General features: G+C 42.2%; 1 protein-coding gene across 1 annotated transcript; it reads right to left on the reverse strand.

Annotated features, from left to right (window-relative positions):
* Positions 1-1,197: 1,197 nt before the first annotated feature.
* On the reverse strand, positions 1,198-6,958 carry tpd52 (tumor protein D52). Its single transcript, XM_048993434.1, has 6 exons — positions 6,182-6,958; positions 5,646-5,764; positions 5,102-5,250; positions 4,243-4,344; positions 3,756-3,804; positions 1,198-3,587 (listed from the first exon to the last, which is right to left on the reverse strand). Exons 1-6 carry the CDS (start codon positions 6,303-6,305, stop codon positions 3,501-3,503), a joined length of 630 nt encoding a protein of 209 aa, XP_048849391.1. The 5' UTR covers positions 6,306-6,958; the 3' UTR covers positions 1,198-3,500.
* Between the last annotated feature and the right edge of the window lie 8,115 nt (positions 6,959-15,073).

The raw sequence follows: 15,073 nt of genomic DNA on the forward strand, positions 1-15,073 counted from the left end.
TAGTCACGTTGCTCTTTGGCCCTTCACCAAGGGCCCCTCAAAATGATTTCGGGTGCCGAATAAACTGCTGACCCCGTGCTCAGACCCTAAGCCTCTGTCTTAAAAAGAGTGCAAGATGGGATATGCGGAAAGTAAAGAATCCCAATGTTCTTGGGCAAATTTATTTCTTGACAGTGGCACCCCACAGGGTAGCGTGTTGTGCGCCTTGCCACACCCTGTTTATAAAATAACCGTGTCCCCAGACTCAGCTCCAAGTTTGCAGACGATACCACCAACGTCGACAAATCTGCCCATATGGAGGAGGTTGGGCCACTGGCTGCCAGGACCAAGGAGCTGGTCTTCAGTTTCGGGAATCTCCAGGCGTAGCAGGCGGTCACGGTGGCGGGGATTGGTAGTTTATAGTTCCCTGGAGTCACCATCCAAGGCAAACTTACAGCCGCAGCGATCAAGAGAGCTCACTAGCATGATGATACCAGGAACCCTCACCAACTTCCACAGACGTCATGTAGAATCCAGCTTCAATAGTTTATCACTGTGGTATAGAAACTGCTCAGCTTGGTACCATAGACTGTTCAAGCCTCCACCTGGACTCATCTGCTGTCCCTTCAGAACATTTACACCCTGCACAGTTACACTTCTCCATTCTGGCAGAAAGCACAGCAACAAAAATAAAATAGTAATAAAAAAATCTATGGTAGTTCAGTGCATATCAATGCCACCTCAAACTCGGATTTCATCTCTGCTCCTAGTGTGTTGAATCCCTAAACAGGCCAAAGAGACATAGTTAGGGTAAATGGCATCAAATGGTATATGTTGCCTACAATGTACTGCTGTCCCATCCAGAGTGTACCCAAGCCCTGTGCCCCGTGCTGCCAGGGATCGCTTCCAGGTGACCCTGACCAGGTTAAGAGGCTGAGAGATAAATATAGGTGGAATTGCACTTAGGTCATCTTCTGCCCTCTGGTGCTCATTTTGAGGTACTGCATGCATTGGTGCGTGGTAACTGCATTCTGTAATGGGATCTGCAAATATTGCATGGTGCGATGTGTAATGTTCAGATCAATTCAATTTATTTTTATGTAGCACCTTTCATTACACAGTCACCCCAAGGCACTTAACAAGAGTGTGTGGAAATACAGTATTACATCATTTATACGAAATGGTGCATGAAACAGGAAGGAAAGAATGAATGAATGAATGAATGAATGAATGAATGAATGCCAGGAGAGAATGGAGGAGAAGAACCAGAAACTCCTAAGTAAGGAGAACAGAAAAAACCCTCTGGGGGTCCAAGACTGATTGAAATGACACTGGAAAGGGGAGATACTGCAGCACAAGGCACCACCATGCCAACAATTTCATTCATTTCAGGATCTGTTAGGTCAAAGTTGACCACATGTCCTGATCAAATATACAGACACATTTTATGGTGCCACTCACTGTAGATGTTTCATAAGTTAATGCAACAACGTATCATAAGAGCATATATTCTAGTGAAACTACCAGTTCTATATTGTTTTTATATGTGACACATCATAACCCTTCTGTCGCAAAAGAAATCAAAAGAAATCCCTGTAGTACTTTCCATAACCACTCAGCAGATGTCATGGCTGGATCCCAGCTCAAAAAACATCGGGCAGGAGGCCGGGAACCGAACAGAATGGGGGTGTTTTATAGACACAGCAGTCTACCTGAGCCCACGTTTGTGGCCGGAAACACACAAGCACAGTCCTCTAAAAGTGGGAAAGGAAGCACTAACGATGTTGATCATTCTTTATTATTGTCAGTCCAAACGTCATCATAAAAAGACTAGTAATGCTTTATTTAGTTTCGTACTGCACTCACCTAGCTGTTAGCACTGCCTATATCCTCCCCTACTTTGACTAATTGCACATTGTATTTCCCCTACTCCTCCTGGGGGGTGCTGCCTGGAGACCTCAGTCAATCAAGATGTCCAGCACACCCTGCTGCATGTGACGTCGCCACCATCAGTGACGTCCCTGCATCCAGCTCGCCCTTCTGCCTGTGTCATCTTCCATGTAGGACCCGCTGCCTTACTTCTGGTTGCCTGGCAATTGGAAGGAGAGTCGGCACCGGCTTGTCATCTCCCCCCTGCTCTCCAGTTATTTCTTAAATCTCATGACTTGGACAGCGTGACTTGGCACTTAACCATCTCTCCTATTTGACTCTCCCTGCCGGCCCCTGGAGGATGGGCTCCCCCTTTGAGTCTAGTCCCTCCCAAGGTTTCTTCCTTCTTGGGAGTTTTTCCTTGCCACTGTCGCCTTTGGATTACTCACTGGGGGCTTTGGGTGCGGATGCTGTAAAGCGCTTTGAGACGATGTAATGTCGTGAAACTGCGCCACACAACAATCAATTTGTTGCTGTTGTTATTTGTCAGTTAAGTGGAAATATTCATTTTTAAAAAGCCTAAATCTGAAATAAAAACCTGCAGAGGATTTTGAATCCGTTTCTGCCCACGGTTTCCTCATAACAAACTCCATCCTTGTGCCTCTTTTCATGTATTAAATAAGAAACCTCAGAGCTTCAATTATAGGCCTAAGCAAAGAGTTGCTTTGTGCTCCATATGACTTTATTTAACAAAGGCTTTTTTCCCCAAACGTATGTATAAGCGAGACAGCAGGGTCAAGCAGTCAGAGGAGTAATTGGGGTTAAAGGCCTTGTGCAACCACTCTTATTATCACCAGAGATAAATCGTTCAGCTTTAGCAGATGTTTTATACAAAAACAGAATACATTTCGAGACAGCAGGATCGGCCTGTGCTAGGAGCAATTAAGGGTTAGGAGTGTATATCACTCTTGCTGCTGGGGGATTTGAACCAGCAACCTTTTGATCACAGACCCGGCAGCCTAATGTCCCCTGGAGATAAGTGCATGCTCACTGAGCACCAAATTAGCTTACCGAGAACATCTTTAGAAAACTATTCAATAATTCATTAAAGGTTTATGGTCTAACTGCAAAACCAGTGTGCTACAGGCTCTCTTGTGATAAGTACAGCATGAGTTCAACTATGTTCCTTAAGGGTTGATAGTGAAAAAAAAATGCAAAGCAGGTCCAAGTCTTTAAAAAACTGACCAGCACTGGTGTTTCACTCCTGGGGGGGTGCACCGTGTGGGACTTCAGCTTTCTTCAGCTGCCATATGAGGCACTTACGAAAGGTTATGGTCAGAGTCGTCTGGACCATTTTTACCCAAGTTCTCTTCAGTTGCAATAAAGAGTTACATCTAAGGCGGCTGCATCTACTCACTGAAAATTTCAAGGCTAATTTTCACCACTTCCCACGCTTGCAAGCTCTACAAATGGCTCTGGTTTCACGAACACAATATTTTTTGACTACACCAATAAAGCACAACAGTCTATATACAAAATGCCAATTCCAATGCAAACCGATTTACATCGTCGTAAGTGTAAAATGACGGGGCCGAGAGTTCGATTTCCTGCTCTGCCCTTTAGGGCAAGCATGCGTCATGAAGCAGAGGTCTCTATGGCAGCTCTCCACCAGCGGCTCCCCTGGTTTCATCCTGGTCCTGCAGTTCAGGACCTGTTGATGTCGTGAGGCTCATCTTGGTCTGTGTAAAAGGCACAGGTGTCAAGTTACCGTTAATGGAGAAGGTGAAACAAACGAACAAACGAAAGAGGAAGAAATGTAATAAAAAACGTGTCCTTAGAAAAGTACGTTCACACTTCTGAAAGGTCACAATGCTGGAATCACCTCAGAGCCACCGACAATCAGTTACCTTCAAATATTCCACTTTTCCTTCGATTGACTTGAATGCAGCAGTATTCCTGTAGAAGAGAACACTAGTTTTGGCTGGTTTAGTGGTGTGAAACTGTATTAGCAAAGACTTTAATTCCATCATGAAACCTGAAACAGTATTCTGTTGCTGCTTGACAGCAGATTCGTTTATAGATACTTTGTTATGCTTGCAGATTTATATGATTTTGTAAAACTGGGGAATGGGGGGACGTAACATCCCAGTGGAAGTGAATATAGATATTCAGGTTTTCCTTGTTATTAATCACACTCATTATTAAATATTGGCAAATATGTACATGTACCCAGACCCTGATGCCCAGAGAAGAAAGAGCAGCCCTGGAATTTGCCATCAAGCGGGCAGTTTTTGTGCCAGTCATTTATCATAGACAGTTACCCAATGCAGTGTGACATCTCTGTCTAACCTTGCGAATACCAGACGGTATGTTAGTACTGCCAGACCCACTCACCTGACGTCTTCCAGTGTTCTGCTTATAGCAAGGCCCACACTGGAAAAGGCTGCAGTGGCTCTCTCTCCAGCGTGGCTCAGTGACTCTGAGGTTTTCTTATAGCTTTGTGGAGTAGGAGAAGCAGGTTTAGCATCTTCTTTCATTTCCCCAAATGCTGAAATGATACGGTGCTTTTCATTCGTCATTTGCACAAGTATACGCTGAAATTCATTAGTTTTCTTGCTCCCCATAGGGACATACATATACAAATTTTGTGATTTTGAGTTGGAGCACAGCGTCAGCCATTTATATAGCACCCCTAGAGCAGTTTCAGGAAATTAACAGCCTTGCTCACTGGGACGCGAACTAACAACCTTCTCATCACAGGCACTGAGGCTTAATCTGCATAGCCACACACCGCCGTTACAGTGGGCCAAAAACATTTTTGGTAGCCACCGACGGTGCAAGTTGTCCCACTGAAAAAGATGAGAGAGGTCTGTCATTTTCATCACTGCAACTGTGAGAGACGGAATGTAAAAAAAAATCCAGGAAATCACACTGTATGATTTTTAAAGAATTTATTTGTATAATTGTGCAGAAAATAAGTATTTGGTCAATAACAAAAGTTCACCTCAATACTTACAATTACTTACAATTATACAAATAAATTCTTTAAAAATCATACAATGTGATTTCCTGGATTTTTTTTACATTCTGTCTCTCACAGTTGCAATGATGAAAATGACAGACCTCTCTCATCTTTTTAAGTGGGACAACTTGCACAGTCGGTGGCTGCCCAATACTTTTTTGCCACACTGTATGTGTATGTTCTCACTTCGACAGACTCGATTTAACAACCGCCGAACAGGAACACACATACGCAGTGGATGTGGTGACTTCATGCCAGTTTCTGGTGATGTTCTGCTTGAGCTCATTAAGGGGAGTGATGCCCAACTTTCTCTTGATCTCAGCAACTCTCTTCTCTTTGGAAGCTAAGACCTGACCGAGAGCCTGTATTTCATCTTCCACCTGCAATAGATTCCACTGACTGCATTGCAAAGCAGTTTCAAAACAGAGGCATGAGCACTGTAAATAAAAACAATGAAATGTAACAAACCGCCGGTACATACACTAGTCCAGTGTTGCTCAACCCGGTCCTCGGGGACCACCAGACTGTCCACATTTTTGCTCCCTCCCAGCACACACTGAACCAAGCAATTATGAACACCGAATGCCTAATACAATTCTTTTGGAAGCTGGGGCGGAGCGAAAATTACTAGGTTAACAAACACTGCACTATTCCTTAGGATTATCCCAGAAGTAAGCTAGATAAGTGTCTAGCTAAATATGTAATATAGAAACCTCCCACTCCCTTCAGCCGGATTTATGATTTATCTGAATTCACAGAAACCCAAAAATAGCACCTTGGCAAGCTGACTGTGCAACTCCTCTTGATCCTCCAGGCCTATGGCACTAACACATGTGGCCACAGTAGAAACGGCACCCTCTCCCAATTCTGGGGCGGAGTCTGGCGTTGGCGCTTCTTCAAAACGGCAGCGAAGACCAACAAGTAACAACAGTTACGTATCTGCGTTTGCTATATGCTTTTGCCAAACCATTGCACTCCGCAGCAAAATAATTGATACCACAGATCACACCTGTAGATCCAGGCCCAGCCTCAGTTTCATGTGTCTCTAAGAACAATCATCAGAATATGGATGTAAAAAATTAGATGTGTCCCCCCCCCCCTTTGCACACAATTGTTTTAAAAACTTTTGTTGTAAATCTTGGTGTCAGAATCCTTTTGAGTGAAATGCCGCCATACTTTAGACCGTTAAGATTCAGGCGTTTTAACAGTGATTAAGGTAGCTGCTCGCTAACGCTGGACATCTGCTAACAACAGCAAGTATGATATAATCTAGCAAATGAAACATAATACAAATAAAAAGCGCACGCATACCTCTTAATGGTGATCCCGGTGACCCTGGTTGTGTTAAGCTCACAGTGGGTGACAGGTACAGGTAACTGGTGTTTACACCTTGTTCGAAATTGAATGGTGACGTGTAATCGTCGGCCAGATCCATTCTGCTATGGCTTCCGTCACCAGGCAACTGCCTGGTTGAAAACTGGGGCTATGGCTTCAGCAGGTGGGTGTACTCCTGTTTGCTTTCTGCGAGTCCTTCCTGCTCCAGACCCACCTGGCTTCTGCTCTTAGGCTAAGCACTCTCACATGACAATAATGGCGTTAATGAGTTACCTATCCTGACTGTAGCCCCTCACTGAAGACTGAAGTTTTACAATAATCCCAAAGGTCAGTGAGGAATTGTCACTCGCGCCTGAAGCAGGAAGATAAATGCTCCGAATAGGCAAATCAAACAGGGATTAATATTATAGAACCTCAATTGAACATCACTCTGTCCATTCAGGCATTCAGCCTTAATTCACCTTATGTCTCCTGTATTCTCAATGACTGTGAACCCATGTGAAAGCTTTTCATTTCACTGTAGACTTGTGTAAGGTGAAATACAGTGGGACCCCCATATCCGCGGTTTCAGTTACCGTGGTTTCTGTTATCTGCAGTTTCCTGAGGACAGAAAATTGCAGAAATAAATGGTTCATAAGTTTCAAACTGTGCACTGTGCAAGTACAGGCTGTGACCCAGTCGCACCCAGTTTATGACAAATCTCCCTTTGTCATGTCTGCCTCTCTTCCAGTCTGCCTCTAGTGTTCTTGATCGCATTCAATGCCACATTATGACGTGACATCCCTTGACACATGATATTTTTTCATTGCTCCATCATCTCCTGAGAATTAGGCTAAATCATCACAATCCCTTTCATTCAAGAGAGTATAGAACTGCACAGTACTGTATAATATACAATGTACTTTATTATTACAGAATTTTATTGTGTGTAATTTGTCAATTAAACTTGACCACATGTATGTACATCAAAAACACATTATACACGGGATCCACAGATGGTTCGGTATTATTTGCAGTTTCAGCTATCCCCACATATGGGGGGGGGACGACAACTAATGGAACAGTAAAACTTCTATATTGTCCCTCCATCTCCAGTTTTGTGATTCTAACATTATTTAATGTACAACTCTGTTGACTGACATCCAGTGGTCATGTTCCTAGATCCCAACCAATAGGAAAACCACAACCTTCTCCAACCCACTTACCCAAGTCAAAAATAAACATGTCCAAGCAAGCAACAATACACAGATTATGCTGATGCACCATGCTGTGTAATTTTAGGTATTAAGCCCCAGAACGTGATAGGTGACTATACACAAAAGTGCTGACAGTATCATAAAGTACAGCCTCTCATCGAGCCGAATGTTTTTATTCTGCGAGTTATGTTCCATGCTGCTTTCCATGGTCAGCAAGTGAACATCATCTGGTCATTTCTCCATCGTGTGAGAACCAGTTTCTTACTAGATGTGATTCATATGTGATTCCTTAATGGTGGGACAAGCTGTCTTCAGTATGGGGTTGTTTTCTTTTTTTACTTCTCTTTGTTTTGTTTAATCTCGATGGTGCTTTTACGTGTTCTACTGCTGTACAGCGCTTCGTGACCTTTCGCCTGTGATAGACACTTTATAAATTACGTGTACTTACTTGCTCACTGAACGACATGTGGTCTACAGAGTCATGACCTTCAAGAAGCACATGAAGAATCATCTCTTCTGGGAACACTAACTGCTTCCCGCTGTCGATCCTCACCGGCTCACTCTTTTTGTTGACTGCTTACTCTGTTCACGTACTCTGTCCTAAGATTTCATTCCTAGACTCCCTTGTTGGTATTTATCTGAATAACTCTTCTGATGTTAGTTTGCAACAATGTTTCCTGCATAGTTCTTGCTCCCACAACTATCCTGCATGTTACTTGTTACTCACCGGAAGCTTAACCTAGCAAACCGAAATATCACACATCTGTTAAATAAACACATGGGCGCAAGGCAGGGAAGAACCCAGGATGGGGCGGTTTCCGGAAAGCCTGATGTTTGCACATGTTCTATTTTATTGATTCTGCTCTTCTCCACCAGTGTATGTTCAGGCCTTTTCTCTCGGATGCTTAATGGCTCATTTTGAAAACAAACAAAAGAAAACCAGCAAGATCCCAAAACCCACCTAACAGGGAACATTGCTGGAACTTTAGCCAGCGTTATGGAAGGTACTCTCAACGTTAGCAGAGAACGTTCTTACTGTAACGTTAAGGGGACGTTATTTTGACGCTTTACATTTTACTGTCAATGTCAGCACAATAACATTATTATAACACCTGAATGTCCTTTTAATGCAATTAATGTTGAAAATGAACATTTTTTTTAAGTATGTACTACAAAAACACCGTCCAGATGTCAACCTACAACCATCGAGGCCCTGCATTTGCATTTATATTATTAGCCTTAGTCCTTGTAATCGTTGTAGTCGTTGGACAACGTTCTGGGAACGTCGTAACATTTGGAGAATGATCAGTACAGGAGGCTGCTGAGCTCCACAGTCACAGTGTCTATTGCTAAGCACCGCCCAATTTTACGAGGCGGTTACCTGTACAGGTCACAGAAAGCCAAAAAACAACGTCTGTACAAGTATGCATTGAGGGAACCGGGGAGGGTGTGTTCCTATAAAGAATGACAGAGGAGTGACACTGGCCTGCTCAGTGCCTTGGAAAAATAAGACACAGTTCTACTACATGCTGATGAAAAGAATAAAAATACACAGGGAGCCTGTACAACAAGACAGTGCTCTGGAAGGCCAGTAGACATTAAAGAACAAAACCAGCCAAACGTTCTGCCCACACAAATACTCCGGTATGATAAGTCATATTCTTGATCATAGTAATGCTCTATTTCAACAACAGATTCAAATAATTCTTGTGGTTGATGAGTATAGAGGATGAAACCCTAATAAAAAAATGATGCAAACTAATAATCACTATGCTACATGACACGCCACGGCTTTGGGGAGAGGGGGCAAAGCACTACATGTTGGCAGCTCGCTGCTACAGCCGATTTCATGATATGACTTTTATTTATTTAGTGCAGCAGAAAACACAAACAGGACATGGCCTGGGAACGAAGCAAGGCCTTAAAATGGTTGATAGAGCGCAGAGCCGGATCGATTAGCAGGTCATTCTGAATGCAGTGGCCCACATGGTGAGCCTAAAATGAATGTCACAACACGGATGGGGGAGGGAGGGGGGGCACATATTCCTCCGAAAAACACACAGCTGAAGTACGGTCGTCTAAATCACAGAGAGGGATGCAGACAAGAGCAAAACGTCTACAACGGCAAAAAGGACATTTCAGGCATTCCAGGGATGGGAACAGACATAAGGGAACAGACACTGAAAGGGATTAGGTTTGGAATTGCAGAGTAGATATTAAACATGCGTGGGTAGGACAGTCCGCCTGACATGACTGGTTGGTATGGATACTAAATAAAGACTAAACATGCAGTTCTTCTGGCTTAATGCCTGTTTTTCATTTAGTGGGTAAAAGTCAATTTAGTCAAAATGTGTATTTTTAATGTTGTTTATTAGTTTCCATTCTTAACACATATTTGGCAGCACAAACAAGCTAAAAGCTTCTAAACAATGAATGGTACTGAGACATAAATATGGAACAGAATGTAATACACAGCCCAGCACATGGGTGTACATACAAAATGCATTTTTACAGCCTACACAGGCACCTTCTGTTTCATTGCCGGTGCCACTGCCAGTCCACTGCACAGCAAACACACACCTAGGACTGCAGATGTAACTGGAGGGACACTAGGCAAAATGGAGAGTAAAGAATATCTTCAAATGCGACACTGTGCCAAAAAATTGACAAAACAGGACATGCACACATAGCTCTAATCTTGTTTAAAGTATGTTTTTCTAACTATGGCCCAGTTACAGTATATTAATATAAACAGTTACTGATAGCTGTATTAGAGCCATCACACATGCTATATATGCTGTGAATTCATACACGTCCAAGTACTACATATGTCCATGTGTCCCCATGTGTCCCTGTATGTCCATGTGTCCCTATGTGTCCCCATGTGTCCCCGTATGTCCATGTGTCCCCATATGTCCATGTGTCCCTATGTGTCCCCATGTGTCCCCGTATGTCCATGTGTCCCCGTATGTCCATGTGTCCCCATGTGTCCATGTGTCCCTCAACAGTCATTATTCAAAAGAACCCACTGATGCTTTAAAAGCTAAACTGACAAAAGAATATTAAGAACCTTAATTACGGAGATATGAGACACTTAAGTCCCTGGCCAACAAAGCCAAAGGAGAAAACCTCACATCAGGAACTTGACAAGCCATTCTTGTGAAACCAAAAACAAATAAGCGCAAAGGACACCAGCTGGACGTAGTCTATGTCTTCAGTGATGCCCAGAAAGGCAGCCCTTACAAGTAGCTGGTGAACATATGTGCCTCCCTACCCTATCATCTGTTGAAATCTTTCTGCCGCTGTTCAGACACAGGCCGTCTCTGCATGCCTGAGTCATTCTGTATTACGGCAATTACATGCTGCAAACTACATCTGTAACACCCACACTTCGCAACACCAGGTAAAAAGGACGTGCTTAAAACAACATCAAGAAAACATGGGTACTATTAGTCTTTACCCATTACAAAAGACTTTAAAACATCTTAGGCAAGAGAAATTGTCTCCATCCTACACCCTCTAATCTGCAATGTAAATCAAAATAATCCACCTGCTTTCCAGCTGTAGAAACGCATGGTATGAACTTTTATTTACCACTGCAGGCCACTGCTTCCAACCATCATCTATGCACCAAAGCCATAAGAACTGATCGATCCTTCCGTCCATTCATCCGTTCATCCATCTTGAAAATGTTTGTCATATTCAGGCTATCGATTCAGTGAAATGAAGCACGACTTGCAGATAAATGGGACACAAAACAATAAAAGAAGACAGTTTAAAATGTATCAGTTCAATAAGATTCGATTCAAATACAATGGAAACAGCTTACAGTGATCAGCAGTTTACATGGATCAAAAAGCCTGGGACAAAATGATTCCTGTACAAATACTGTTTTAAAAACTGCATATAGTAATCAAGTAGTCAGCTTACAGTGTTCATTTTGGGTCTTTTTAAACATGAGAACATATGGAAAACATTAAAACTATTATTTCTTACTTTACTTCATTTCATCGTCCAGCTTTGCCTTGCCATAGCCCGGCTAGCTACCTGAGATTAATTCTGCGTGCATAGAAAACATGACGGGAAAAAGAAAGTAATTTTCTCTCAATGGCAAATACGGATCAAAGCATAAGACCAACCAGCAAAAATGAGCCACGAGATACAACAGTGAAAATGCAGCGCATAAATAAAATTGAATTGATTATTATATACAGTACTGTACTGTATTACAGCGTATTTGAATTATATGTAATTTGAAAAGCATTTCAGACAGCTGCACTGTATTTGCAAAGTCAATAAAATTCAGTAATGACGCTGTCCATTTTATTACCTTATAGTCATGTAATAAATATACAAATGACAATTAGTTGATAATCTGCCTGAGACATATAGAAGTAAAAATCGGTTATAATGATCATCTGCTTATAGCGATCAATTTCACCCAGACAGATGCGATCACTATAAACAGTTTCCACTATATGACATACTGAATTATTTAGGTATCCTAATTTTTCAAAAATATATTTTTTAACAACTTCTATTGTAGACAGGATCCAAAAACAGCTTTGTTACATCTTTCGTATACGGATGGATAAATTATGAAAGCAGTTTCTTTAAAAAATAAGATCTAAAAAAACATCCATCTAACTGCTCATGCTGGTCTAGATCACCCACAGCCCACCCTAGGCAGCACAGCACTATATAGAGATGCGAATCAGCTTAAGCAGGGGCGTTGCCAAAGGTTTTGGGCCCCATGAAAGCTTATCATAATGGACTGCCAGTCCAGATCAATCCAGTTATTTTTTAGGGCCCCTGTCACTCAGGGGCCCTTGGAATCATCATAACTCCCCCTGCCCCTTACGGCACCCCTGAGATTAAGTACATGAGTTTGGACTACTGGAGGTAATCAGAGTACTTGGGGGAAAGCATGCAAACTAAAAACACAAAGAAATACCACACATATTTGTCAGTTTCAATTGCTAGAAAAAGACGAACATACAACTAGCCCTAATGAATCACATGTCAGACTAATAAAATTCATCCATCCATCTTCAATCACTGGGACAGGGACATCCAAAAAACCTGCTGCTTATGAAACTGCTTAAATATCTCCATGTGCAGAATATTTTAAAGATTTAACAAAACTACTTGATAGTTCATTAATACTTTAGACGAACGCAGATCTAGAGTTAGTGTCAAACTTTTTACTGTGTAGCCGATGAGATGTCTGTAAATGTTTAGAATCGTTTACCTCGCAACTACACCCGGGTTCGAGTCTCCGCCTGGGTCACATGTGTGTGGAGTTTGCATGTTCTGCCCATGTTGTCGTGGGGTTTCCTCTGGGTACTCCGGTTTCCCCTCACAGTGCAAAAACATGCTGAGGCTAATTGGAGTTGCTAAAATTGCCCGTAGGTGTGCATGTGTGAGTGAATGGTGTGTGAGTGTGCCCTGCAATGGGCTGGCCCCCATGTCCTGGGTTGTTCCCTGCCTCGTGCCCATTGCTTCCGAGATAGGCTCTGGACCCCCCGCGACACAGTAGGATAAATGGTTTGGAAAATGGATGGATGGATAGCTCGCAACTACATCTTAATTTGTCGTTTCTTGCGTTCTGACGCTTAGACACATTAGAGGACAAATTAGCTAAGTATTTGACTGATTTTACCGGCTGGAGATCGTCACCTCAGCAGCAGGATTTTTACAGTAAATTTTCTGGAGCAATCCCCAGAAATTTCACTCCATATTCGTCCCATGAGGATGTGTGCATCAGCCAAGCAGAGCTGTACCTTGCCCGGCTCCCTCCATGCTTCATGCAGTGTGCTGTTCAGCGGTTCTGCGGCTCCAGGTAGGACTGGGGGCCACTTTGCGTGCCTGTTTTGCCCGTCTTGGAGGCGTATTAAAGCGGGTGGGGGAGTAGGAGGGACTGGGGCATGATAGGCAGGGCGAAGGTGGGGCGCCCTGTTACATCGCAAAGCATGGGGATGGATGGATGGATGGATGGATGGATGGATGGATGGATGGATGGATAATCCATGTCAGGGAGATACGCTGAACTAATTTAAGTTATACAGAGAACTTTAAAACTGAATGGCTCCTGTACTTGGCTAAATTGTTCAAGTCTTCTTGTACTTTGTATAACTTATGGTTGGTTTCCTAGATTGAATGACTCATCTGGCTGTTTCACATTAACATTAGTGACACGTGCGGTACAGGAGACTGACCAATCAGCACACGGCAAGAACTCAGCGCTTAAGTGAAATTCAGGTTTTTTTTTTATTGAAACGATAGTCTACAAATCCTGTCCGAGCTCAGTGTGAACAAATGTTCAACAAATGATTCATTTTAGTGCAGATAAAAGTTATTCTACATGTTGTTAAAAAAAAACTTTAAAAGTCAATCAGATCTCTCGTTTTGACCTGCAGTATATCGGTTTATGCTGTCTTTCCATTCATTCTGTGTATCTCAATGTCTTTGACAGCTATGCAAATTAAACTGATACAAAAAAAACACGACTTATTTGAGTTTAAGAATAGGATAAACACTTTAAAGTATCCAGGGAAACAGGAAATAGATATTTACACATGACTAAACAAAGGCAACTTTTTAGTCTAATTAAATAGTTATTAATTCATAAACAACTGAAGTCATGAACATTATGTATTCCTGTATTAGGAGTAATAAACGAAACATTTACATATAAAGCACTATAATCAAAACTCAACACCATTTTTTATTCTAAAGGCTGCAAACTTTTATGAATCATTATGCCTCTTAAGCCCCAAACACAAGTGCGTTTTTTGTTTACAGAAATAATCAAGATGCTTTCAGACCCAAATATCATAAGGCGGTAGGCAGAGGAGGAAGTACAACCAGTGGGGAAATACCTTACCAGTAAAGAAATACACAGCATGTGTCCATTGTGTTCTCAGACATCTGCCAGGACAGCCATTAGTAAAATCATTAGAAGCTCCTTTACTCCTGCAATGTACCGGTCAGAGAAATCCACTAGAACTGCGGACCAAAGTATACCTGTTAGAAATTGTTAAAATAGTTTGCTGGTGAGAGTGCCACCTCCTGGGAGAAACCGGTACTGGAGATTCTGGACTTTTCCACCTCGGTGAGAAGGAGCCTGAATATCGAAGCTCCCAGGAGTATTGTGTACTTTACCTAACAGCTCTTGTGTTTGTGTGTGTTTAACTGTGCGCCACACCTATGAGTGGATTCCGGAGGTGGGGTGACTATTAATTGTCTACGATGGGTGTGTATTTGGACTTTTTCTTCTAAAGAAATAAACTACACTATCAACATTGATCTATCATTGCCCAGATCCCTATGCATTCCTAATAATTAGCTAATTCTGGATATATTTAAATATACCCTTTAACAGGAATGAAATGCTTGCATGAAAATTGTATACTTCCGTTTTATGACTTCTGTCAATGTTAAGGAAAATTAAATGTGACTTTTGGGGGGGAAATTATGTGCATATTTAAATAGAAAAAAAAGCTCCCAGGGACATCAAAACATGAAAATTTGATGGCAGCATATTAGAACCGTAATTTTGTTGCTGACAGACAGTGCTTATGTGACGCCTATATCTGTTTTATAGCACAATAAATGTTTTAAACATATAGATCGGTTTATGGGCGGGAGTGTACCGCACCCCGGCTGATGT

The sequence above is a fragment of the Brienomyrus brachyistius genome, chromosome 23 (assembly GCF_023856365.1).
Source record: "Brienomyrus brachyistius isolate T26 chromosome 23, BBRACH_0.4, whole genome shotgun sequence".
Lineage (NCBI taxonomy): Eukaryota > Metazoa > Chordata > Actinopteri > Osteoglossiformes > Mormyridae > Brienomyrus > Brienomyrus brachyistius.